The sequence below is a fragment of the Notolabrus celidotus genome, chromosome 6 (assembly GCF_009762535.1).
Source record: "Notolabrus celidotus isolate fNotCel1 chromosome 6, fNotCel1.pri, whole genome shotgun sequence".
NCBI lineage: Eukaryota > Metazoa > Chordata > Actinopteri > Labriformes > Labridae > Notolabrus > Notolabrus celidotus.
In genome coordinates this window covers 12582743-12610450 of record NC_048277.1, presented here as the reverse complement: position 1 = coordinate 12610450, position 27708 = coordinate 12582743, and the positions used below count along the sequence as shown (strand labels likewise).

Below are 27708 nucleotides of genomic sequence, written 5' to 3'. Positions count from 1 at the left end.
TGTGTGTGTGTGTGTGTGTGTGTGTGTGTGTGTGTGTGTGTGTGTGTGTGTGCTGGAGTGTGTGCTGCGTGCCAGGAAGCCTCTCCCAGCATCAGTATCATATGATTAGATGGACTTGCACATGATGCACAAACGCAGCCGCTGATAGGACTCCATCCGGTCCCACACACTGTTCCCATCAAACACACACATAAAGATACACTATGCCGTTTTCATTTCCATCCACTGTCTCACACACAAAAACACACACACACACACACACACACACACACACACACACACACACACACACACACACACACACACACACACACACACACACACACACACACACACACACACACACACACACACACACATGGGTGATAAGGTGTTTATTCATCAACTGTCTGTTACCAGACCATCTGACATCTGACCTTTGACCTTTCAACTGAAATCCCTTCAGCTCGTTGGAGGTCTCTGTCCTCAGCCTGCTGCAGCTTAACAACAGCATGGTTTACTCTCAGCTCAGTGTTACAGACTGTGAAACATAGTATCAGTCTCCTTTTAATCAGAAGTTTTATGCTAATTGCATTCATACGTCTTTTTCTTAGAGCTGCTCATAATAATTATTTCACTATAGAACAATATGTGATTTATGTAAACTGATCAACAAGACTTTAACAAAAAACTAGTTATCACATTGAAAAGCAAAAAAGGACTGTTTTAAATGTCTCACTCATTCCTATTTTTTCCCAGATTAGTAATGTGGGGGATATTGAGTATGTACACTTTAATTTACTTTTAATCATTTCATATTATTATATGTCATTATTTCACTCTATCAAAGATCTAAGAAACATCCTCACTGACAATTTTTACAGTCGGATTTCATGGTAACGTGAGCAGGGAATCACACTGCAAACAACCTTTGCCAAAACATGAAACCCAGTGCTCATCACTAAGAAAATGTTCAAATAATTATAGAAAAGTGTATCATCAGCAAAGTATTGGTATTGAAAGGTACCAGAGTTTGCATCTGCAGATATGAAAATTCCAATGATTTTTGTGCCCAATATGTAATTAATTAATTATTATGTGCACAGGTTGATGGCTTAAGCCCACCAACACTGAGTTTCAACATATGAGCTATATTTCTAAAAAGTTGGAAACAAACAGCAAAATAGTTGTTTACAATGCTTGTACAGCACAGGTGATGAGAGGGGGAGGAAGAATTCAACAAAACAGCGATCACCCAAAGGTAATGAAGCTGAATGATAAAATCAATTAATTCATTGCTCCCAATATGCAGCCTTTCAGCATGGGGAGGGGGCAGCTACATCAGGCTAATGATGAACTCAGTATCAGTATCGGTATTGACCAATGTCAAGCATCCCCGAAAATTATGTTAACACTCTTTGAGAGGAATAGGTTTACAGACAGACTCGTTAATGTCAGTCTATTTCCATCAACGTTACCCTTTTAAAAAAAATGTATTGAAAAAATGACCCCATTGAGTTAAATCTAATCAGGTGGATATAAAGTCAATGGATAGCAATGATACTGTGCTGTGTCTGAATTGTTACAACCAGTTGTATTTCTGACAACTCTGCATAAGATCAGATCTGTCTTTTTCATAGTGGGAATTTTTCACACTTACAATTTACCAATCTTACTTTAGAGCTCTGCATACAATAATAAAGCCTCTTTATGGTGTACCGTAACATATATGAAAAAATCTTCATGGGACTCAGTCACAGAGACTTTGGTTACCAGACAACATCACACTAGAAATCCTACCTCTGTCTCCTGACCCTCTGTGCTGCTGTCTGATTGGACGATTCCAGGATAGGGACCCCACGTTATGTCTGGTTGGATGTCCCTGCTGGCCACCACGCTGCTGTCACCACCCTCTTCACAGAGCTCAAGCTCGTCTGCAGGAGGAGAGAGGAAAGAAAGGGGTGAACATGAGGGAAGCTAAAACATCAAACAGCATATCAGAAATATGTACATACATGTTGCACTCCAGTAATATTAACCTGAGAATTCAACATCAGTTGAAGTTGAAGTTGAACCAATGACAAATATGATGAAGAATCAATTTTTACGTCGTTAACGGTCTGGACTTGTCTCAGATGCACATCTATCATAGTTTAGATACATTTGATATATTCATCATCTATTCTTGAAGTAAGAACAAATGTATCAGGGTAACCAGTGTTAGAGGAGGTTGATGTTAAGTGTCTTGCCCTAGGACACTTTGGCACATGGACAGTGGGATCTGGAATAACCCCTGACCTTCAGATTGAGTACATGCAACTCTCTGGACGGGCAAGAGCTCAGACTGTGGGGACTGAGCTTGAGACCTGAAGGGTCTCTGGAGGGTTGTTGGTTCAAGTCCCAATGTGAGCCAAAGGATGGAAGTTGGGACTGCTTGCTGAAGAAGTGCCACTTCCTGGGCACTTCTCAGGTTACTTTGAGCACAGCACCAAACCCCAAATTGCTTAAGATGCTTGTTCAGGTGCAGCCCCGTCACTTTGACATCCCCACATTAGTGCATGTCCACATGGATCCTGTTTGTGAATGTGTGTATTACTGGCATATGTGTGTGTAACATGTTCAGTTACACAGGGTCAAAAATGAGTCACATCAGGAGTTAATGCAGTATGTCTTCATCTCCTTTGTCCCCCACAGACTGAGCTTGGATGGGCCCAAACAAAAAATGTTAACAACAACAAATGGAACAAATGTGTTTTCAGAATTCATGTTTTCATTCAATAATAATATTTTAAAATTCCCCTATTTGAAAGTCACTTCATTTTAGGGTTCCTATACAGAATGATTTAACTTTCAAACTCTTCTTTGCATGCCTTCAGCAGATATGATACCGTAAAGTCTACATTCCCAGAAACGATGATCCAAATAATTAAAACATTGAAAGTGTCCTGTCCTGTGTTACGTCTTTTAAGGAGATATGATGTGAAAAATATAAGAAGATAATGGTGGGAAAAAAACGGCTGACAAAAAGGTTTCTTTGTGATGGCTCCATTTCTAAAAATGTTCAGGGCCACAAACTGGACAAGTTAACTAGACTCCTGTTTTCACACATTGCCTAGACTTTATGACTTTAATAGATCACTTCCTGACTATTAGTGCAATCTAAACAACATATCATTTTCAGCCTGTGGAAAGACAACACAGAATTTAGCACTCAGTGCACATACCACGCTCAAAGATACATGAAATACCAACAAATGGGAAAAGCAGCATGTGTCTTGACCTTGACCTGAACCCTTGCAGCAGCTTTGACCGCACAGCCTCAGCCGTCAGCAGCTGGACAGCAGGGGGAGTGTGACACACGCTGAGCACTTTCTGTCCCAGCCAGTTCAAACAGGGGAAACTTCTTGTGTACTTCCTCAAACTGCATAAGGATGGCAGTGACGGCTGTGGTCTGAGCAAGCTGCAGCCCAGATAGAGCCAGTTAGCCGGGAGGAACTGAGGACTGATCCATCTATTTAAAAACTTCAGACAGCTCTGAGAGCAGGAGGAGAGAAGTCTCTGCACATGTGAGGAAGATGAACAAGTCGGAGCAACACTGCTGGGCGTCGCAGCGGGAACACCAGCTTCGGTTACACCAGAAGCCTCAGGGTCAACTTCTGGTTTCTAGTTATGACCGTCCACCTCGCGCTCTGATCAAAACACACAAAATCAGCCTCTTTCTCCTCCTCCTCCTCCTCCTCTCATCTCCTCTCCTCTCATCCTACCTTCCTCCCCTCCTCATCTTGTCCGTGGTTCAGGCGACTGTTTCGGGGGGTCGGTCTAAAGTGGCGGGCCTGATAAGAGTGTTTGTCTAACACTCTCCATGTCAAAACACTCATCTATCTTCTCTGTATCTATCCCCACCAGAGAACAACGGACATACGCTGATAAAATGGCTTTCCCACAGCCAGTGGGGGTGATGGTGGTGGGTGCAGGGAGGGGGGAGAGTTATAGAGAGGGAGGAGGGAGTAGGAGGAAACATGGTTTGATGCAGGGCAATGGGAAGAATACGATCATTTAATAAAACACAAAGAGGCATGTTCCACTTGACACTTGTTCAGATTCTCTTTGTGTGGTATGATGGATGATTAATCAAAAGTGAATTTATGTATTTTCAAACCTAGGATCTACATATCATGGGGTTTAAATGACCAAGAGGTTCATAACGTTTTGGAATAGCTCTCGTAGGTAACTTTCCCCAGTTGCTTCAAAATGGGCTGTAATGATGGCAAATTAACCTCTGCAGGCAAATGTGCCTCATTAAGGCATATCCACTTTGAATGATTGTCCTGCAACTGTCTCAAGATAGTTGTCTGACAACATAACGGAAAGGATCCCTGCTGATATAGACCTTTAATAAAAAAAAAAGTGCTTCTCTTTAACAAGAAACATAAGTCACAGCACGCTTTTAAAGCTGCCGGACTGACAATGCTGACAATAACACTTATTTTACCTTGCAGAACAAAAGGATTGCTTCTCCACTACTGTCCGTATCTGTTTGTTTGTAACTGTGAAAGTTTAATAATAGTATTAAGATGACTGCTTAATACATTTAAGGCAGTGGAAGACAAGTAGCTAGCACCGTTTTTTTGTGATTGGTGCCTGGGAATCCTGCAGAAATTGTTGCAACAGTTTTTTTCTGGTACTAAAACAGGCAGCATACACTTCAACAAAAAGCTATATTTCTGCAGAGGTACTCTCCTTAAATTTGTAAGACACTTAAAATAACCTGTCAGTAGTAAAACTCTTAATGGATGTTCTTTGCCCCTAAGGATTACATTTGCAGCCATTACAGTCTGCTTCAAGGCTGCTGGCTGACAAGATCTGTTGGAGCAAGTCCAAAACTTTAAATTCCTTTACTTTGAGAGAAAATATCAAGTTCAAAACAAGGAATAGTCCTTTAAGTGTATGTACCCATATCCATTCTTCAAACAGGTGCACCTTGTTAGTAGGTCATGGAATATGGCACAGTGTAAGAGGGCCTACTTTTTTCTTCCCTTCACCTGGTGCACATGAGAGGCAGTGCTAATGCCAGACGCAACAGGAGCTGACCTGACCTGTTTTACTCGGGTCAGGTTGGGCTGATTTTTTATTCAGTGACTCAGGTTTTTGGTAGAGCTCAATATCACAAACTGTTTTTTTAAGGAAACAGGTTCACACCTCTTTGTTAATACAGCAGATTAAAAAGAATGTGAACCTGGGCAGCTGTGATCTTGTCTCCTGACAGTTTGAGAAAATGTTGGGGGTTTGGGACACAAATGTTTCTGGTCCAAGTTGATCTAGTATCAGATTTCACTCCCAGGTCAAGCGCCAACCCAAACATGACTCCTCAGACAGTCTAACCTGCTGGCTGCATGAGTCTGAAGTCCAGCGTCTGTATCCTATCTCCTATCATCCTGCAGGGCCTCAGCTTGGCCACTCTGACCCTGCTTATCTCAGCACTCCATCAATGTCCAGTCTGCTTCTGTCCCATTGGCCAGTCCTCGTCAGATGGGACTCTTATCAGTCTTGACCAGCTCAATTGACCCTCATTGTGAAATGTTGTGAGTATTTGACCTCAGTGAGCCGAACACAAATATTAACCCATAAACAAGCCTAACACAAACATTAGATTGTCCGGTATTATGGCTGAGCACGTGTTATCTTTTTGCTTTCATGACCAGTTGCTTCATATTCAGTCTTGAAAACATACCTTTAGTGAAATCACAAACGGGTCATTGTTTCTGTGGAAAATTAAAATCCACTGATAAAGAAGATGCCGACCCCTCACATAGTTAGGCAACAGAACTTATGATGCAAAATATGCCGTGATTTAAGGTGCAATTGGTAATTGGGAAATTTGGAAAAAATTGATTGGGCATCAGCATATTTATGAAGCTTGAAACCATTAAAAGAATGTGATGAGATTTCATTACTAGTGGAACATGGTAACTGATTACTGCACATGACGTCTTCAACACAAGAAGAAGACTCCAATTTTTGGGCAATTCCTATATCTGTCTCGTTTTATCTACCCATATGACGTGTACAGAACAGGTGACATATTAATAATGTACATTTGTGACAGCCTCCTCAACTCCACAGTTGAATGAAAAGGGTTTCATGCTGCCACATGAATGTCAAAGGATATGCGATAAAAATCTGTTTCAGTCACAGTGACCTTGTCCCTAGAACTTTTATCACTTAAATCTAATCAGTTTATCTTTGAGCACAAATGAATGTTTGTAGCAAATTTAAAGAAACTTGCTTCAAGCTATCCTGAGACATCATGCTCATAAGAACAGATCAGATGGATAGATGACCCTGGAAACATGTTTCCAAGCCTGCGGAGGAATAAAACACCCAAAGACAAACAATTACCAAGCTACTTCATGTCCAGTGGGGGTCAAAAGATCAGTTTTTGTTCAAGGAGACCTACAATACTGATCTGTACATATAGTGTTACAATTATGAATGTCCATACTAAACTTCTGCAAAATGTTATGACAAGAGAACCACAGATGTTGGCGCAATCCCTGGATGTGTTTTCTGGCTTCTCTGAACAGCTTGTTTCCAGAACTTTGTGAGACTTGGCCTGAACCTGACAAACCCACCCGGCAGCTCTGTCAAGGACACGCCCACCCAGAAGTCGGAAAGTCCATTTCACCAGTATGTCTAAGCAAGTTACTTATAAGTGTTATTTTGCTTGTGAAGTAAAATCATAGCTATTTTCTCTTATTTTATGTTTTATGTTTGGGGCAGCAACCGCAGTTAGGACTTGACACTTTGCTGATGACTCCTTACTAAACAAAGGCCAGAAGGAGCTGGATTTGCGTCTCGACTGTAACTGAAACCTGAGGCTGTTCCGTCCATAAAAACTCAGAACTACAAGCTGTGAGTAACATTATAACAGCAAGGTCACAATAGGTGTAACAATAGATAGCTGCTAATAGTTATAATTGGGAGCTAATGGCTAACCTCAGATGATGTCTGTGAAGGCATAACTTTTTGGCTGTTTCATAACTAAAAAAAGCTACAAAACTAAAAACTTGCCTGTCAGTGGCCAAAGTAGCACTTTCAGTTGACATGCCTACAATGACCACATTTGACTTGAAATATTTTTTTGTAACCATTAGAGCCTGATTTGCAGCAGATGGCTGATGAAATGCACTTGAACAATTCCAAAACTCTTAGTACCCTTTACTCATATACAGACCCCAAAATATGTAAAAATAACATATTTACTACAGATCTTTATACTAGTCCAAGCATAAGGGCGACCCTGACATGTAAATTAAAATGCAACCGCATGTTTACTCTAACATTTTTTTTCAAATCATATAAAAACTCAAATAACCTGTAGTTGTTGTCAGTTGTTTGATATCTCTGCAGCATTTATAACCATTATCTTATAATCAGCATCACGACTCCTCCTACGTTGACACATAACTTAACCTATTTCTGCACCACTCTGTTAAGGACAATCACAGCGTCTCTTCATCTTTCATCCACCTGGCACTGAAGTGGTGAGTGAAAGCTGGACTCACGAGTCATGGGACCCTGAATGTACTTCGACCCCGATTTTCCAGATATGCCTCATGGAAACAAGTCTTTCATTCAGGTCAGTGAGGAATACGTAAATGCAACTTTACCATTTTAACTGGTTGATTATCGGCGACTTAAATTGCAGCAGATTAGCAGTCTTTGTCAGGGACTCTGTTTAATGGAAACATGGTCTTCATATTGCTAGGGAGAAAGTGGTATCAGTGCACCTCTGCTAATGAGAGCTGCTTGCTAATCCCAGCAGGTTAGCTGTGTTCACAGGGGTAACACGAGGCCTCCAACAATCCTAATCCCTGTTAATTACCCCTCCTGCCCACCACAGACCTCCATAATAACCCAGCGCTCCTTATCAATACAGCTCCACCAGCTGCTACTAGCCTCACTGCTCTGTATGATACAACCCCCATCATGGTTATACCCTGTGTGCACACGCATGAGCACGCACAAACACACACACACATCATCCTGCCTGTCAGTGCTAGATGACCCATTCCCAAAAACACAAGGCTGGATGGGCCTGTTATCAATATCAACCAGCTCTGCAGTATCCACACTGCCTCATTCATTTAGCTCTGACACATGCACACACACACACACACACACGCACACACACACGCGCTCACGCACACGCACTCACGCACACGCACACACACATACACACGCTAACTTACAACATCTCTCTCCCTCCAACACACAAACACAGGCAAGCACACAAGAAACACACAGGTCCACGAGATGACACGTTGACACATGGCAGCCAAACACACTGTGCCCACACACACACGCATACACACACATACAAAAAGGCTTATCAATACAGACGCTTCAGCAGCCACTGGGGCGTCCAGGCCTCTTTGACGAGCCAACACAATAAAACAATCAGTCCGTCATTAATGAAATGACTAACGCAATTAACCAATGAGTGGGGGGGAGTGGGTGGGGTGAGGATAACAGTGAGAGAGAGCACAGAGATGAAGGTGGCACACAGTCGCTTCAAGAGAACAGGACAGTGATGATGATGTTCACTGTATTTTTGAACAGGCTGCCAACAGATCTGTTGTTGAAACAGTTACACAGTTATTTCAAATATATCTTTGGGGACTGACTTTGTTAGTCAGGGTGATGCTGATTAAACATTTAACATTTAACATTTTAAATTTAATATTTTCATCATCAGAAAGATGTAACCTGGATCAGGGCATTACCCAATATAAATTTATCAGTCAAATCCAATTTTGAAGTTCAACTTGAACTTTTGAGTCTTCTATCCCATCTCCAGTTCATCACCACACTCATTTCTTATATCAGTCAACCTGGCTCTTATAGTTTACCTGTAAGATGCATCTTCACCAGAGTTTCAAATGAGCAGCTGCTATCAGCAGGTTACATTTGCATTTTTAGGGAACTACTTTTCTGGTGTTTCAGGTCATGTAATTGTTTAAATACACCAGATTACCTAACCCAGCTAGTGAGCTAAAGGTAGCAACAGCCCTGCTTTTATTTAAGTAGGAGAAACAGTCTCTTCAGGACACATTAATCAAGCTTTACATTTCAGACTGTTTGCAACGTTTGGGTTTATGTAGCTTTAATGCATAGGTGTAATTTATATTATTAAAGATTAAATGCACATTAATTTATTATTGGTTGGGACCGCTTATAACTGCAAAGGTCATTGTTACATTACATCATGTGTTGAGATGAAGTTTTCAATCTAGCACATTAATAAAAATGACAAAATGTTAAGAAACAGCGTCACAAAGAGACATTACATCAATGAAATACTGTAAGGGTAAATAATAAATAATAGTAACAGTTGTAGTGATAAAAGCCATGATCAAGGCTGATGACATTACTTAGGATTTATTAAAGCAAGATTATCAAAAGATTTAAGATGTGCACTCAACACGCAGCCTAACTGGAGAAGAGATGAAAGACATCAGTGTGTTTCTACACTTAATCAGGGAGATTAATTGTTGCTTTCTAAGATGAAACATCTTCGGTTACAGTCAACTTGGAGGGAAAATTAATTAAACCTCCAGGTGAGCTGCTATCTTAACTGATATGTCAAATTATTTAAACATGCTTACTTAGTGGAAACTGTCCACAACTTTGGGAAGAATCCAAAACAGTAACATCATACAGAAATAGAACCACAGAAGACAATGTTTTCCCGAGCATCTCCTGACAAATGTTTCATGCAATATAAAACTAACAAATGATCAAACAATGACAGCTGGACAGATAACATGAGCCTAATTAATGTTACCAGTCTTGACAGTTTGAAAGAGTATTGTTGTGGATTGTTGGCCTAGCATTGCAAGACCAGTTCACCTTTGTGAAAAGTTCTGGATCAGTTCAATTAATTTCCTTTTTTAGGGGGCATTAGCAACAGCTACATGTGGAAGTTCCTCTGAAGGCCATTGGACAGAACTACAACCAATCAGAGCAACGCAGCGTGCGACAGCGCAGAGAAGCAGACTAGAGGAGCTAGTTAGTAAATTAAACTTTTACAAATACTGTCAGCAGTGCAGCGAACACGTTTTTCTTCCAAATGACCACTGTAAGTGCAGCTGTTTGTTCTTTTTTAATGAAAATATATCATCAAGTTTGCTTAAAACGGCTGCAAGAGCAGAGTCAACAGACCACCCTGCCAAAAATGCAATAAGTGAAAATGAATAAGAACCGACTGATGGGTATGAACTGACATCAGTGATCCAAGTATAAAATTATTTATACCTATTCATCATCATCTTCACAACATAATGTAAAACTCCATGACAGCATGAGAACATCACACCTGATCATATAAAAGGCATAAGTGACTACAGGCCTTAGTGGATATGAAAAAAGGGGGTAAAAAAAAAAAGTTGTAACCCAACACTGATGTTCTCCACCTGGCCTAATTGATTTTTAAAAAGACTATTGTTGATATCAAATGAGCACATCGCTGCGGAGCTATTGATTTTTTGACACCACACAACAGGAAATCTTTATCTGCGTGCTACTCCGACCTCGCACTAATAGGTGGGGTTTAACCTCTGCTGAATGACAAATCCCAACGCTTCTCGCTCCTTTTTTCTCTCTGGTTCTCGTGGGAAACTCCGAACAAATACTGCAGCTCTGTCAGTGTGTTACATGTGTGTTCCATGTGTGCTGATTCTACAGATTGAGAGCCATTGCATACATATATTCAATATTACAGAGCCAAACAGGTATCAAAGAAAGAAATTTGGATCATTGGTGTGCTTGATTATTATATTATATAAAGACCAGAAAACTTGTTTTACCAGCTCTTTGCTGAACATTCTGAGTGCTCTTTTAACAATTCATAATGGGCTAGACTTTGTTGGAAAGGCTGAGAATAATGGATTTTTCATCACAATAGGCAAGCTCTATGACAAAACACATTGGGATGCAATGAAATATTGATTTATTGTGTATTTATGGTGTACTGTATTGTTATTCACTTCATTTATATATATATGTTTTATTTGATGTTGTTTTTACAGCTTGTACAGCACTGGACTGTAGCAGTAAAATGTGACATATAAATCAAATTTAGAATAATTCTTAATCTAGAAGAGGACTGTCAAGCAAACAGAGAAGAGATCTGGCACCAGTATCTCTAATACCAGGAGCCATTTAATTTGGTTTTAAAATAAAACATGATGTTTATCTAGGTTAGATTTGGGTTGTCACAGTTTATCACTAACTAGTTTATTTTGTTGTTTTGATTTCTCACCTGCACACAGCGCTGGTACAGAAAATGTCACTGAAGACATCAACATTTGACACATTAATAGGAATCAAAAGCAAAATAAATAAGATTTTCTTTAAAACTATGTGTAACCATAATGAAATATTTCCTTGATTTATCATTCATAATGCAGATGAGGCTTGGTGTTGTGTGTATCGACAGAGAGTGTGCTCTGTCTGTATTTTCTGATTTTCTTTCTAATTCAGTCTTTTTATGCAATCGGCATCAATCATTGTTTGGTGGTGTGAGGCTCCCTGTCAGCAGTCTGCAGGTTGGGACTTTAATAGAAAACATAGAGACCTGGTGATATTGCTGTTTCTCTCTTCTGCTCCTAGACTGTCTGCAACAGTAACATTAGGGTCTTTAGTAGACGCCAAAAGGACTTTACAAGCGTCTGTATTTGCTGACCTGTGGAGGAGCTGTAGTGTCTGTGACTGAGGGCAGAGCAGAAACACACACACAACAGGCTGGAAGAAGCGTGACATTGGAGATTGTATTGTTTTAAAGCAAGCAGTATTAAAAATAATTTAAAATACTGACAACCTTAGTTTGGACAGTAATTGATTTTAATGTTGTCTTTTTGACCTAAGTTTATTTTAGATTTAAGGAATACAGATTCATCTTTGGAATGTCTTCAAAGGATTTTTCATGCTCTTAGGGATTTGTATTCTCAGAATATAATTTAATGCATTTCTGGCTTAAGTGGATAAAATGATAAATTCAGTACAAATAAGAGCAAAACAAACCAACTGTTGCTGTCTTTATTACTTTGCAAATTTATAGCTTAAAACTCTAATTATCATTGCTCAATCAGAAACTACATTAATCACCTTTTGTTATTCTGGTAAAGCGCCTGAAGAGTATTAAATTTGCATTTCTGCACTCTGCCAAGTTTTCCACATTAATGACCACTCACATCATTTATAAAGCTGGCTGATAAAAGGCTTCAATCTAACAACAAGCAGGACCTGATTGCGCCTCCTTTTCTCTTCCTCGTCTCTCTCTCTCTCCGTGATCTTCCACGCGGCACCCCTGGGTCCCTGGAGTCCGGCAGGCTCGGCTCAGCAGCAGATAGACATTTCTGGGATAGGCATCTACTGCTCAGGACCACGCAATCATTTCCATTTTACCCTCTGTTGCACAGGCAAGATAAGACACCTGCGTAGCCCCCGCTAATCAGATGAGCTTCAACAGAACTTTATCATTGACATTTACCACTGTTTACCCAACTAATTTCTCTTAACTGCACTGCTGAACTTTTATCTACAAAATACATACACCACCAGAAAAGAGCAAGAAGCAAACATGCAAATTCACAAATATGCGAAGAAAGATAAAATGAACTGGAAAAAAAACAGAAGCGTTTTTCTGTTCAGAGGACGAAGGAGGTGAAAACAGAACAAGTGACAGGGCTACTGTTGATGAGATGAGCCGCCCTCCTCCTCCTCCTATCCCCTCTCTTCCTCCCTCTCCTCACTGAAGAAAACAAATGCAAAGAATACTGACATTCACATGCAAAAATTCATTTTGGAGTTCAATCACCTGACTGCTGCAGGGGAGTTGTATTTATTGCTGATAAAAATTCTGCCTCTGTATGCATGTGTGTGGGAAAATAGTCCAGCATTATCCAACCACTCACAAGACGGAAAACAGGGAACAATGAGCATCTTACAAACTGTTTAAAAATGATGTCAACCAGTTATATCAGGCAACATTACAACTGGTTATTCTGTGTTTGTAAATGTTGCACTGTAACAGTTTAGCTCCGGGTCAGGATCCTGTTGGTGCCTGCTGACCTTTCAAACACAAACCAGACCTAGCTTTAAGTTGGGCTCTTCTATTTACCCAGTGATATTGCAGCCTTAACCCACTGATCTTTATTTCAGTGCCACCCTAAGGACATATTGAAGTTTGGCTAGCGGGTGAAATAATGATTATGCAGTTCTCTCTTGAATTTTCAAAGAATTTGATCCATGAATGGTCTGTTGTTAAGGCTTGAAATATTTCCTCTGAATGAGGTCTCATAATAAATTTTAACGCACTACTGTGCTGTCAATCAGGTAACTTACAAAGTAACAGTAATGTGTAAAACAAAGCCCTCTGAGCCCCTTTAAGAGATTCCACCACAGAGCTCCAATGAAGCTTTGTACTTTTACATGGAACCCCACAACAGGGTACATTGGGGTCCCATTATGTCATTTTACATTGGGCTACAATGTGCAGAACTGAGAGAGGCAAAACATGAAATAACAGCAACATTCTCACTTACAGCACAATCAGCCTGGTAACCTCTTTTGTTTCGTCTAATTCCAGATCAGAGGAGGAACATCTCCACCCAACTATCCTGCCTCCATGCCTTTTACATAACAGACATGGGGTAACGGAGGTGTAATAGACCTGACTTTAACGGTGCATTTTATCAATCACAGTTGGGCTTGGAGTAGTGTCTGCCTACAAACAGCTCACCTTGCTGATGACCACAAAGTTGAGTGCATAGCCCAGGGGTTAAAAACTTGATTTGAGCTATTTCTTTTGTTTTTATTTATCTAATTTTTTTTAATCGGATGAACAAGAAAAATCTATTAAAATCATTAATCAAGTTTGGTGTGAAAAAAATCTACATTTTATTATGCCATATCGCCAATCTCTAAATTAATATAAATACAAAAACCACACATTGACTGAAATTCAGTTGATGGAAATTCAAATTGTGGTGTAAAGAACACCCCTCTATATAAATTAAATCCAAGACATCATTGTTTGTAGCATGCAATCACAACAGCGGGGATTGCATTTGTTTTCACTCATTCATATCACAGCCTCTGTAACATCAGGACTGGTAGTACTACGTCTAATACAAGCAAAGGAACAAACATTTTAACCATCAATGACTGAATAGATCTTTGGATATACCTTTAATTCAGAATCAACTCTGAAAATCATTACTGCATCACTCAACATAATTTTCAGTGACTTAATGCGCTCCTGAATGATTTCACATTCTGACTTTTGTACGTATTGCTCGCAGTAGTTGCTCTTCAATGCATAAATCAAAAGAAGCAATGACTGTAAGAACCAATGGATCTTAAAACATTCATACAGCCATTTCCAAACCATATAATGACATCAATTCCCCAAATTTTACTAATATCACATGCCTACAAAAAAAAGTCTGCATTCATCATCTGTATTTATAGAAGCAGCTTTCCAAAATCTCCATAATTTCCAGATTCTAGTTCCAGAGTAAAACAAGTGAGAGTTATGACTCAATCAAAAAGAGGAAATTCTTGGGAGTAATTCTGTGGAACTGTGACAGAGAGAAGAAGGGAATTTAAATAAATGAGTGTGCGCACCTAACTGAGTGAATGTCTGTGTGCGAGAGGGCACGCACAGCCTCCTCATTCACTCTCCCACCTCCATCTCTCCCAGCCTTCCCTCTCTCCTCGGCTGTCACAAATTGAAAAGTGGAGACCTTCCAGAAACTAGCCCTGATAATCACACATAAATTAATTAGAAAATGTTTCTTGACATTCTCTACGCACAGACCGCGAGAGGAAAAAAGACTGAGGCAAAGCCACAAAATTAATTGTACGGTATGTGACTCCGATAATTAATTCAATCATTAATTCGTGTCTGCTTTAACAACTCCTTCTGGCTCCCGCAGAAAAAAAAAGGACATTTCAATCAGGTCGGTGAAGGCATCGCGGGCTGGGGAAGGAGACGTGGAAAAGTTAAAGAGTGATAGAGCTGCTCGACACACTTGGGGTCATTTGGAGGTTCACCAATTTACAAGACGAGAAGAAAGCAGCTGGAGGAGGGAACAAACAGGAGGAACATGAGAGTGCATGTAAAACACTTTGCTTTCTGTCTATATCAAGAAGGGACGCAAAACTGTTTAAACACCTTTATGTGAGTCTGAAGGCAAAAGGCTGAGGATATATAAATAAAGGTTTTGTTCACTTTAGGCCTGACAACATTAGTGGGTTTATTTCACTGCTGCAGAATTCTAATGGGTGAACCAACAGGTGCAGCACTGCATGGGACAATTTCAAAATATTTCATAAATCTGTTTTTTATTCTCTAAAATCAACACATTAAATCTATTAAAGCCAAATTGCAACACAGACTTGCCTTAAATGTTGCTTTTACACACCTGTTGCATCTTTATATTCAGTTAATAATAATATAGGATTAGTTGGGAAGAAAAGGTCTCAGATAACCAAAGTGCAGTTTTACGATGCACTCAGCAGATTTTATAACAGAATTTACTTTCCCACATTCAATAGTTGTTTTCTGTTTCTGCTATAGAAAGGCAAACTGCCTTAAGACTTGGGAAAAACAAGTGATTGTTGTCTAATAAAGGAAGGAAGCTGGTGAGTGAGAGATACTGTAGAGGACGTGGAGAGAGAGAAAGAACATGATAAGAGGGAGAGATATTGTGAGGATGGTGGAAAACGAGCAGAGAGCAGGACACGTGTGTGAGGGTTCTTTCTCAATAGTGCAAGTGTCCTTAACAAGTCAGCAAAACAGAAAAAGATATTTTACTGGCCCTCATTTCAATATGGATTCAAAGGCAAGTAAAGCAAGCATTAAGTGAAGCAAATTTAAGTCGTTTTAAAATGCTCACAAAATTAAAGAAAAGCATTTCAAACTGTAAACTCATAAAATGGACTTCAATGGGGAACCTGAACCTGCTGCTCTAGGATGTTTCAAAGATAACTGGTAGGAGTTGAGTTTAACAGATATGCGGTTTGTTGGTGCAAAAGATACTGGCCTAAAAACAAGAAGCAGGAAGTAACATGTTTGAAAAGCTAATAAAAGATTAAATAATGATTAAAACGGTGTGAATGTTGTAGATCTTAGATCACAGCTCTATGCATCATATGCCACATCCACTTGGTCATCACTTAGCAATCTTTCATAGCAACAGCCTGCGTTGTGTTGTTTTGGAGAGCAGAACGTTGCTAGTATTGCTGCTCTAATCACAGACTCTGGACTGGTGGACTATTCATATCGATGTGTGGAAAGAATTGGAAGTTGGTTTTGTTTATGGAGACAAAAAAAGAAAAGAGAAGTAAACAACAGATTAAAGGCAGGGATCGTACCACAGTGATGAGACAGAAAACTGGATCAGCAACGGTGCTGATCCAGTTCCACCATCAGTAGAAATGTTCTGTTTACTGAGTACTTACAGCTCATCTTTTCAAGAGAAGAAATCTGACTGATTTCTTGAATTCTTAAAGCTCCTGTGAGGAGTTTTAAGTTAGGTTTGAACACAATTCTGATGTATATTCATGACCTGCAAAAGCCAACTAGGACATATGTAACAAAGTTGTTTATTTCTATACTCTAAAGGTTAAAACTACTGTTAAGAGGTAAGTGACATACAAAGCATTTGTCAAAACAGCCCAATGTTAGCATGTTTTCCACAGCAAAGATTCTAAATGAGTGATATGTTTGACTGTCAAAAGACAGCAGGATGACAGTTCTTGTTACAGCACTACTCGTACATGAACAGGACAAATATGTAACAAGATAAGAGATACTGTTTGTTCAAAGGGCGCTCCAAAATTGACACAAAGCTAAAGTTCCTTGCAGGACATTTAAAGTACATAGCATTGTAATGTGTGATATTGTAATGCTTTATAATTTATTGATTGTTAGAACAGAGGAACCCAGACAGGGTAAGCAGACAGTCTGTTTTGCCCCTACAGACTGGCTGCACTAAAGATCATAAACCCCACTTCCTTCATGTTAACAAGGGGTTCCCAAAATGTTCGGCCCACGACCCCTAATATATAGGTGCCAAAGACTTGCGACCCACACTGTCCCTCAAAGTGATTAAATGTAGCTTTATACTTAATTTAGCTAGTCTGCAGAAAAGTAGCCACTTACATGCACATGTGGCTGTGTTTCCTGTGCTGTTATGAAGTAACCACTGCTACTAATGCTTTTGTTAATTAACTGTAAACTAACCCTAACTCTATCCCTAAGCTTAGGAGTCAGGCAGAAAGGCAGAAAACCAATGAAAAAAAAAGGTATTTGCAAGTTTTATTTCTGAATGAATTACTTTAAAAAGTATATATGTACAGTAATGGCAATAAACAACATTTTAGATTACTTTTAAAAAAAAAAGAAAAACTTAAGACCTCCAATTAGTGTCTGGCGATCCCCTCTTTGGGGTTCCTGACCCCCACTTTGGGAACCCCTGATGCTAAAAGATGGAGATTGGCTCAAACTGTAAAATTAAAATACAATTTAATGTACATTTCTTTCAAACATAGCTTCTATCATACTCTGTTTTAATCAAGCTGAATCATGTTTAAGTGTTCATTTTTCTGAGAAGTTTAGTTTTAGTTATTTGATGTTAAAAGGTGATTGATTGACAGCTCTGATGGCCAATGTGGGCTCCTGAAGCGTTCTTTACCAGATTAGCAGAGTTAATAAGGAACAGTGAGGGAAAACAATACACTAACAAGAGTCATGGAACGTGTCTGCTCCAAATCAACACAAGAATCTGTTCTGCTGTGGACTGTACTGACACGAGAGATCTCTGACATTTTGTCTGTGAATTAAATGGTTAGTAGACATGGGTGAGATGTCAATGGTGCGGTTCTACTTCTTCTGCGCATGCCCTGGCAATAAGCCAGCACGTATCAAAGCGGTTCTTTGGCTTCACATTTCAATATGGCAATAAACTAAGGCCCGTCATTTATGAATGAGCATTAAGTGGAGGGGTTTTGTCTTACCTTCAAGGGTTACCAGCCTATTTGCTCACTATTCATGATCCTCTTATTAACTTGGATACTTCTAGAGGGGTAACTGCAGCTTCGTATTTTGAAGCATTGAGCCACAAAGATGCTACTGTATTTGGGGAGTTAAGAGTGAGAAGAATTGTAATTTAATCATTACAGTAAAAGGATGAAGAATGGCTAAAGCACCCAATCACCATGGTAACTTAAGTACTCCTGCGTGTTTGTGTGTGAGAGGAAGGTATGCAGGAAGTGGCTGCAGGAGAAGCCAGGAATCTGATAGCGGTTGGTAATCAGCGTGCCAATGTAAAGTCCCACCACCAGCGGCTGGCCTGCCACCAGCTCGCACACACCGGCTGTATGGGAGCTGTTGGGCTGATAGCAGGCGGACAGCATGGAGAAATGTTCCTTTAGATTAGGGCCTCGTGCCTATCAATCATCAGGGATGGAGGAGGGGAGTGACACATCACAGACAGGCTGGAGAGAGGAGATGGTGGAGTGTGTGTGACAGAGTGTGTGTGTCAGTCACAATATGTGTTGAAGATCTAGAGAGGGCGATGGAGGCAGAGGGCGATGCTGGATTCAAGTGCTCTTCTGGTGCCAAATGTCTGAAACTAATTTTCACTGCAAACATGTTGCCTTCAAACTTCCTCACTTCAATATGCACATGGTATTTGTTCTTTAAATGGATTGTGCAGTTACCATAAATCCAAGATGGCGGACTATGGGTTTGTTTATCTCTGCTTGGTACTCTTAGAATGCTTATTTGCAGCCCAACAGTTGCACAAGGTTCAATTAATATATCACACTTAACAGTTATTCATCCGCCACACTGTAGACAGTTTAAAGAAAAGTTTACAATCAGTGTTCGCTTAAGAAGATGCTCAATACTCATGTGAACAATGTTATCGTATAGTGTTTGATGTGACAAACTGGTCACCAATTATTGCCACCTACTGGTCTGGCGTTGCTTACGTTGGCATTTTCTACCAGTTTTACTCTGTCATGGGAATGGATACATATTTAAACACCTCTTGTGTGGACAGATTTCTTTTGGAATCAAAGAGAAAAAAATCAGGTTTTAAAAACATCTGTATATGTATGGATGTAGCTTAAAAAGTAGGACCATACTAAAAATCTACTTTTTGGTGAACTTTCAGGTGCTCTGAGCCACACTCTCCCTCACTTTAGCGTATTAACAAAGTGAAATCCAGCACTCAGTTAAATAACTTGTCGATTTTGTTGCCCCCTGTGGACAGACTTATGTCTTTGCTAATCCTCTCCTCAACATGCATCAGTAGGATTTCCTGGCAAAAAATCTCATCCTGTTTTCTTCTGATAGAAAAATGTATCACCTACTTTGGGACACCATTTATAAGTTTTAAATACTGCTAATTAGAGGTAGTCCATCTTGCCGATGATCATATTTGATTCTTATTTGATTTTGTAGGTCATACAGAAGCATCAGTGTTGATTTCAGTCTTTTTCTTCACTACCAAAAAGCTTGTCACAAGGGCTTTAAACAGCCAAATTTGAATTAAATTAAAAATTTCAGTGAAACTCAGCCCTGATTTTTGGGATTTATTCACGCCAGAATAATGACACCATTAACACCAAATTATAAACCAGTTCATTTAAATGTTCCAGGTGTACACCTGCAGAAATAAAGCTGGAGTTTGAGTTGTGTCTGTTTACCTCATGCATATAACCACCCATGCATTGAACCTGTATGATGGCAGTACATCTTATATACAGCAGGGGTTGTGTAGGTGATACAAGATACAGATCTAACATATCTTCTGACCCACATACTAAACTTTTTCTGCACTGTGTCTTCATGGGGAAAAAAACCCCACTGAGTTTATTTCAAACTGTTCTCTGAGGTATCTCACTGACAAGACAAGCCCTGTGGACACATGACAACCAATCATCATCCCAAAGCATTTTGATTGACAGGTGGAATTGACAGGCTGCTTGCAGGGCCACCCCCCCTCCTGAGAGACAGAGGAGTCTGCTGGCTGCAGATATGGAGACAGACAGAGAGTGAGAGTACAGTATGTCTCAGAGTGTAAGAGATGGATGGATGAAGGTCAGTTCTGGTCTGAAGGAGATCACAGCTGATGTTTGACAACAAATTGTAACTTTAAAGCTGAAGATGAGAGGCTACGTGCAACAAACATGAGCTGGTAGAAATCTGACAAATTGGATTTTCCACACCGACATCTCTTTTTGAAGAATTCCTCCGCAGCCTGGCTGTTCATTTTGTAAATCTGACCATCATTTTCACTTCACTTTCATGAAAATCCAGGGGCTATAGGGGCACCTGCTCGGCCTAGCGGTTAAAGTGTGCCCCCCTTGTATGGTGGTTACAGTCTTTGCCGCTGGTTCCAGTCACAGCCTTGACCCTTTGCTGCAGGTCTTTACCCACTCTGCACTTCCTACATTCCCTATCTCTTCGACTATCCCATAGATACAAATATGGGACTGTACTTATATCACAGGTAAGCTTAAATAATGCTAACAACAGCTGCATAGACCAAAATAAACAGACTATACTGTGATTTCAGACAGAAATCAACTAAAACAGCTCTTTAGTTCGGTATAGGGTTTCATTTGTGGATTTGTTAAAGTTAAAGGAAAATAATATTACATTTTCATCAAAATGTCAGACCTGTTACTCTTACTGTTATAAGTACCTCAGCCCTCAGAGCTAACAGGATGGCCCGACTGTCATTTCTTCAGATGATATCTCTCTCATCCGTCTATCTCTTAAACCTAACCCACTATCCACTCCCTCACCTCTAATTTCACTATCTGATTTACACCTCTTTAAATCTCTCTCCCCTCATCTCCCGCTCTCATTGATCCTTAAACCTTCACCCCTCTCTCACCCTTCATTAGTTATCTCTGCTCTCTAAACTCAATATTGTACTTTTTTTTTATTCTAAATCACCGTCTTCTCCCCTGTGACTTTTTTTTTGTCCCTTTACTTCCTCATGCCATTCTCTGTCTCCTCCTTAAGTCCTCTCTAACCCGTCATCCCTCTATCCAAAGTTCACCCCCTTTAACCTCGACCGGTCTGGAGATGACATCTCGCCTCAACACTGGGAGTTAACCGTCTATACTCCTGGTTTACCAGATAACAGATAACACACAGAAACTCAAAACACAGATACCAAAGCTCAGGCACTGGGCATGTGTCAGAGACATACAGACTTGATCCAAATATAAGAAGGGTCTCATTTATGAAAGGTTTATCAAAATGCAGAGAACACTCAGTTTAGGGTTAAATTCTACTTTGTGTGGTATAGAAACGATAATGACAGAGTTTAAGAATGAATGTTTGAATTAATTTGAACTTACTTAACATACTTAAATACTTTTATACAAGTCTCTAAGATTCAATGCAAGGAGACGAGAAGTGAAACTATACTGAATGAAAATGTATGGAAACCAAAAGAGGGAAATGAGAAAACAAAATCCAGAATTCAGATCAAAACGTTTTTATGTTGCGTGCCAAGAAATGAAAGACGAAAAATATTTACGCCATCATAACCTATCTAAGTTTCTTTTAATTGTTTTGTTTCATCCATGAGCCAGGTAAGGAAAAGTATGCTGGATGGAAAAATAAATATTGGGACACTTCTTCGGGATACTTTTTTCATACATATTTATTAGAAAAGCATACCAGAAATGGTTTTATCATGTGGGTGAGGGTTTAGTTTGGTGGCGTGGAATATTCACTCACCTCATGTACAGAGGCAAAAGTCCTCAAGCCCTGGGTTTGACTCTCACCCTTAGGCACCCTCATCCCTTATTCTCTCTTCTCTGCTTCTGACTCTACCCAGTCCTCTCATTTTTGAAAATATCTTTCAAAAACGAATACAAGTTTACCATCTAAAACAAATGTTTGCCAGGATTATTCTTTTGAATAATCTAATATCCAATATTTTTTATGAGCTTGTTGTTGTAATCCTCAATTGGACCACTAGGCGTGGTTTGTACCTCTAAGAACAACTGACTTCCATGAGAGCTTTAACTGTTCCATGCAGGTTTAACACAATACACAGCGTACTGCATGTTGTAACTAGTAACTTATCCAACAGTGCTTATTAAAGTCTTGTCTGTGAAACAGCACAATGATAGACAAGGAAACAATGATAGATAAGTTGCTGACTCATTCAACACAGTATGTTCACATTGAGTTTGTGCTAAGAAACATATGATTGTGTTTAAAATTAATTGCTGTCAGTCTTTTTAAATATACATTGTAGAGGTCTCCTCCACCCAGAAATGATTATTGCAACTTAAAAAAGGAAAAAGTATTTTTGTTTTCTAATCTGTCAATACATATAATTACATAACATTTTTTTTGCCTGATTTTGAAGACGAACAATAAGAACTTCAGAAATCCTGATATAAAACCATTACTTGTCTTGGTTTAACAGTTTGTATCAGTCTAAGAAAAATGGATCACCAAAATGATCTTTTCTTATTGTCCTCTCAGGGCCTCTGTACAGTTGCACTGTTTTCCTGTAGTTGATCATTTTTGTAGGAAGTACTAATCTCAGGCCGGTTTGGGAGGTCCTGGCTTTGTTTAGATATCTCCACCATGAGATGAGTAAAACCAGCAGTGGTGCAGAAAACTGAAAGCTTTTACACAAACATCTTATCCTGTGGTTGCTACATCCAGCTATCCATAACAGGTACATCAAACAGAGGAACAAAGGTCCTATCTCACATGCACAAAGTGATGAGGGTGCACCTTGTGAGGCTCATTCTTCTTGCATTGGGGGGGAAAGTTGCCATGCACAGTATGCAAATGTGACACCACCAACATCCCCCTCTCCTGCACCAAAATAAATGAGACTCTCAACTGTGATAATACGCAGAGTGTGCCTTCATGCTCCATTATAATTAACTGCTGTGTGATAACCCCCCCCACACACACACACACGCACACACCGCACACACCGCACACACCGCATTCACACACACACACTGAGCTTGGTAAATAATAATAATGGTTATTATGCCTGCCATAATAATTTTTTATTTGAGGTAATTTAAATAACTCTGCTGGGGAGGATAAGGAGCGAGGAGTGCTGGGCAAGCAGGAAAACACTCGCCTCGCTCGGCTGGCTCACTGTGGGCCCAAAAAGAGGACCAGTTGTCGGAGGTTCTGATTGGACAGCACCTTCTTTCTATTCATGTTACACGAGATAGATTTAACGAAGGAGTGATAGGCAGGCAATCCTTTTGTGTGGTGGTATTCAGTAAGGTGTGCCTCTCCTACCACACCTTTTAGTGTTTCTACTGCTTTGAGGAAGCATGACCTATTTGAACATTTAAAACACTATGTTAGAATAAACTTGAATGAAACAGATCATACGTGCGATTTTCAGCACATAATCAAAAAGTAAGATTCAAAAAAAGAGTTTAAAAACCACCGCAAATTTTTTAAGTTCTGGTTCCTGAATTCAGAGGTTTATTGTTTCACCTACTTTTTTATGGAAGCAAATTTTGAATATCTGTGAGGTTAAGTTGATCCGAAAAGGACAAGTAATTCAAAGATATCATCTGGGGTTTGGAAACTGAGAGATTTATTTTTCAGTATTACTGACCCTAAATAGTTTTAATCATTCATCAAGACAGCAATCAGAAACAATGTTGGTTGCAAAGATGGATTACATTTCAAGGTAAATGGTAACAAGTTGAACATTGAAAAATATGACAAAACCTCAAATCATTTTTTACATCTTATTTTCATCTTTATGAAATACTTACTTACTTACAAGGTATCTAAGGATTTTCAACAGCAGAAACAAGTAATGATTATTTCATGCTTCTGTTAAGCAGTGAACTGTCTTCTAGGTCATTTGATAGGTGATTTGGTCTACATTTCATTTAAAATAACAGTGAACATTTCTGTTGCTGCTTTAAATGCAGGAAATCTTTAAACACAGAGGCCTGGAGAGTCTAAGACTATATAATATATTATATATCAATACTTCATAATACTAAATGATAAGGGCATAGATTCTCTTTCCTTTCATAGACTTTTGGGCGTTGCGGTGGAGCTCTGACAGGCGGTCGATCAAAGGAAGGAAATGGATCCAACAATGAATGAACAGAACACTTAGTTTGCAGGAGCAAGAGCACCCTAGGGTGATGTCATGTACAGTCATAATGTCTCCCAGATGATAAAACTAACACACTCTCCTCTGTCACCACAGTTAGCTCATCTTAACACACATGAACCTTCACATTTGAGGTTGTTTCTTCTCCTTGAAACAAGAACAAATATGACAAAAGGACAAATATGTGGATGTTTCATGTATTTTGTGGTGGATAACACTTTGACCATTTAGTGACAATAGATTTATCCACATTCATACAGGAAGCAGAGATGTGTGAGGGGACTAGCAGCAAGCGAATGACAGGGGATTACTGTGACACTCATTTGCATATCAAGAATTTTAAGCAGCGAGGGAGAAAATATCGAACCCTCCAGCCTGCAAGGTCATTCAAAAGATAGTTCCTCTTTTTTTTTCTTCTCTTCATAATTTATTTTGCATATCATGCAGGATGGACACACTGTAGATTAAAAAGGCGGCTTTAGCATATCATGCCATCCCTGATAGGAACCAGCTCCCACCTAGACTTCTCCTCGACACTGTGCCACCACACACACACACACACACACACACACACACACACACACACACACGCACACACGCACGCACACACACACACACACACACACACACGCACACAGAGAGAGAGAGACAGACATCATCTGGATTGTTTTTAGACAAACTACACACGTGGAAACAGAAAGTGAAAACTGCTGAAGCCTCTAATCCATCCCAAGTTTATCATCTCTTTTAGTCTTTTTTTTAATACCAATAAATGCTACAAAGACAACGGTTATTAGCCGCCTAGGGCAGAAGATAGTATAAAAAATTAGATCACAAATGAAATGCTCTGACCTTCATCTATGACTCAAGAAACGCCTGAGATTGAGGCATAAACAACTCATTACACACTGAGGAGACAGAGTCACATAAGTCGATTAAAAAATGTTGTGTCCAGTAATGAATTGTATTATCTTAAAGCAGGAGGAAAAAAACAGTGTGAGGACAGAGGACAAATAAAAATGTTCTGTTGTTGTTCTCTGTTTTATGTTAATATCAGTCAGTCTGGACTTTAGTTATGATGGCTACACACAAAAAATGACTCCAGCAACTTATTGAATAAATTATGATGTTATCATTATGGTTCCAAACACAAACTGTGCACTGAAAGAGAAATGAACATTTTCATATCGAGGAATCGCTCTTTCAAACTAGAATATCAGTGCATGTATTATAAAGTTTAGCAATGGGCCTAATACCATTTATTTTCATATTGTGATAGACAACAGATACAGGGCAGGCAAAAACAAAAAAGTGGTAGAATGATGCACAGAGGTATAGACTTGAGATTATTGATGCTTTGAAGAGACACCAAAGAAGATTTGAAGAGGATGAAGAAAAATAAATGATATAAAAAGGTTTGAATATATGCAAAAAGACACCTTATGAAAAATAAATATTTCTGAAGAGTAGAAGCATGAACAATTACTGATATGAAGTGAACAACTGATTGACAATTTGTTTTGGAATAAAATGATAGAATAGAATAGAACAGAATAGAATAGAATAGAATAGAATAGAATAGAATAGAAGCACCAGTGAGGTGTGCCAAAAAGTATACCACTAGAGTTTGTGGGTACAGCATTAGATTAGGATTGGTCAATTCATTGCCTAATAGAAAAATGTTTGAAAAATCATTAAAAAAAAAAATTAGAATTTAGCCCCCAAAGTTGACTTTACATCATTAATTATGTTAAAATAAAGACTCATCGCCATCACATTTTCATATTGTCACAGAAGCAGCAAATGTCCACAACGCACAGATCATCTAAAACGCTATGAACACCATTTTCTGTACATCTCTTACAACTAACTGTTGGTAAGTAGTTTTAACACAGCTGTCAAACACAAGTGTAAGGAGCAAAAACTGACCTTTCGGACCTACCATGATAGATTTCCTGAGTGTGAGCTACTTTTTAATTCTCTTTGAAAAGAAAGAAGCATGTGACACATGCAAACAAGTTAATTTTATGCAACTTACACTAAAAAAAACCTTTTTAATTCTCAGATATACAAATCTGAAGTATTCTGTAACAGTTACATCCTAAACAGGTTTATCATGTATTTCCAGCTGATACTGTACACTCTAAGCATAGTGTAATATGAGCAATAAGGACAGTGAACATTGGGGGAATTATTAGGACCAAACATCAACCTATTTTTTTTTTCAAATTATGAATGATCAAATTTATGGATCTGGTACAATTTAAAACAGCACAAAATACATGTAAACCAGGAACTAAATACTTAGTACTCATATTTTTAAAATATTTTTTTCACCAGAGATGGGGTGATTATAATTTAAGGGGAAAATTTAAAGCTCCTATGAGGAGTTAGGTGACTACAGAACAGACCAAAACTAACACTGAAGCCTCTTTATGAGCTACAAAAGCAAGCAAAACCATCACTGTACAGATTGACTATTTCTATACTGTAGTTTTTTTATGTCTGAAACCACTGCCAGGGGTGTCAGACAAAGTAACCAAGCTCCATAGGGAGTAATACATTTGAATATGAAATGAAACTTGTATTTGTTTTGATGTCTGAATAAGCGTCTTATCCATGTAAAGTAAAAACACAACAAATAGATATGATGAACTGATTGATCCACGGGGGGCGCCAAAATCAACAAATATTCAAAGTTCTTGCCAGGAGCTTTAACCTAAATAAACCCTGTTTCCAACCAACAATAAAGAGTGAGTGTATGACAATATATGGGATGGCTTTTTAAACACAGAACTGTGAGAGTTGATACAATTTATTGGTAGGCTAGGTATTTATTTTTCTCTAGTGTTACTAAAAGTTGTAAAGAGGTAGGATAATATAAGTGCCACTCCATCATTCAAACCTGCACCATTTTGAACGACATTGCGTCTTCACCTGTCGTGTGAAATATTGACTGCTACTTTTGGTATGACGGGCCTTAAAGCAGCAGAGCTCCATGAGATTAGGCAGCAGAAACTTGTGGTCCCAAGCAGGAGCAGAAGTGTCTAAAAGGCAACAACAGGGAGAAATGTGTGGAATGCCAACACTCCCAGGAGAGATAACACTCTGTTTACCTTTATCCACGCTAATACACACTTTTCCTCTCATCTGTTTACAGCAAACGTCTGATACATGACGATCATTTGGGGATGAACATTAGGGAGTGAAGAGGAGGAGGAGGGAGGGGGGGGGGGGGGGGGGGGGGGGGGGGGGGGGGGGGGGGGGGGGGGGGGAGAGGAAGAGAAGAAGAAGAAGAAGAAGAAGAAGAAAGAAGAAGAAGAAGAAGAAGAGAAGAAGAAGAAGAAGAAGAAGAAGAAGAAGAAGAAGAAGAAGAAGAAGAAGAAGAAGAAGAAGAAGAAGAAGAAGAAGAAGAAGAAGAAGAAGAAGAAGAAGAAGAAGAAGAAGAAGAAGAAGAAGAAGAAGAAGAAGAAGGAGAAGAAGAAGAAGAAGAAGAAGA

The 27708-nt window shown here is 39.3% G+C and overlaps 1 protein-coding gene across 2 annotated transcripts in view; it reads right to left on the bottom strand.

The window, feature by feature from the left end:
- Window positions 1-27708, bottom strand: part of zfpm1 (zinc finger protein, FOG family member 1) — a 123157-nt gene that overhangs the window by 29350 nt on the left and 66099 nt on the right. For both annotated transcript variants that reach the window (XM_034685845.1, XM_034685846.1), the window contains exon 4: window positions 1780-1913. In XM_034685845.1, the coding sequence (XP_034541736.1) occupies window positions 1780-1913 (134 nt within the window). The remainder of the gene's footprint in view (window positions 1-1779; window positions 1914-27708) is intronic.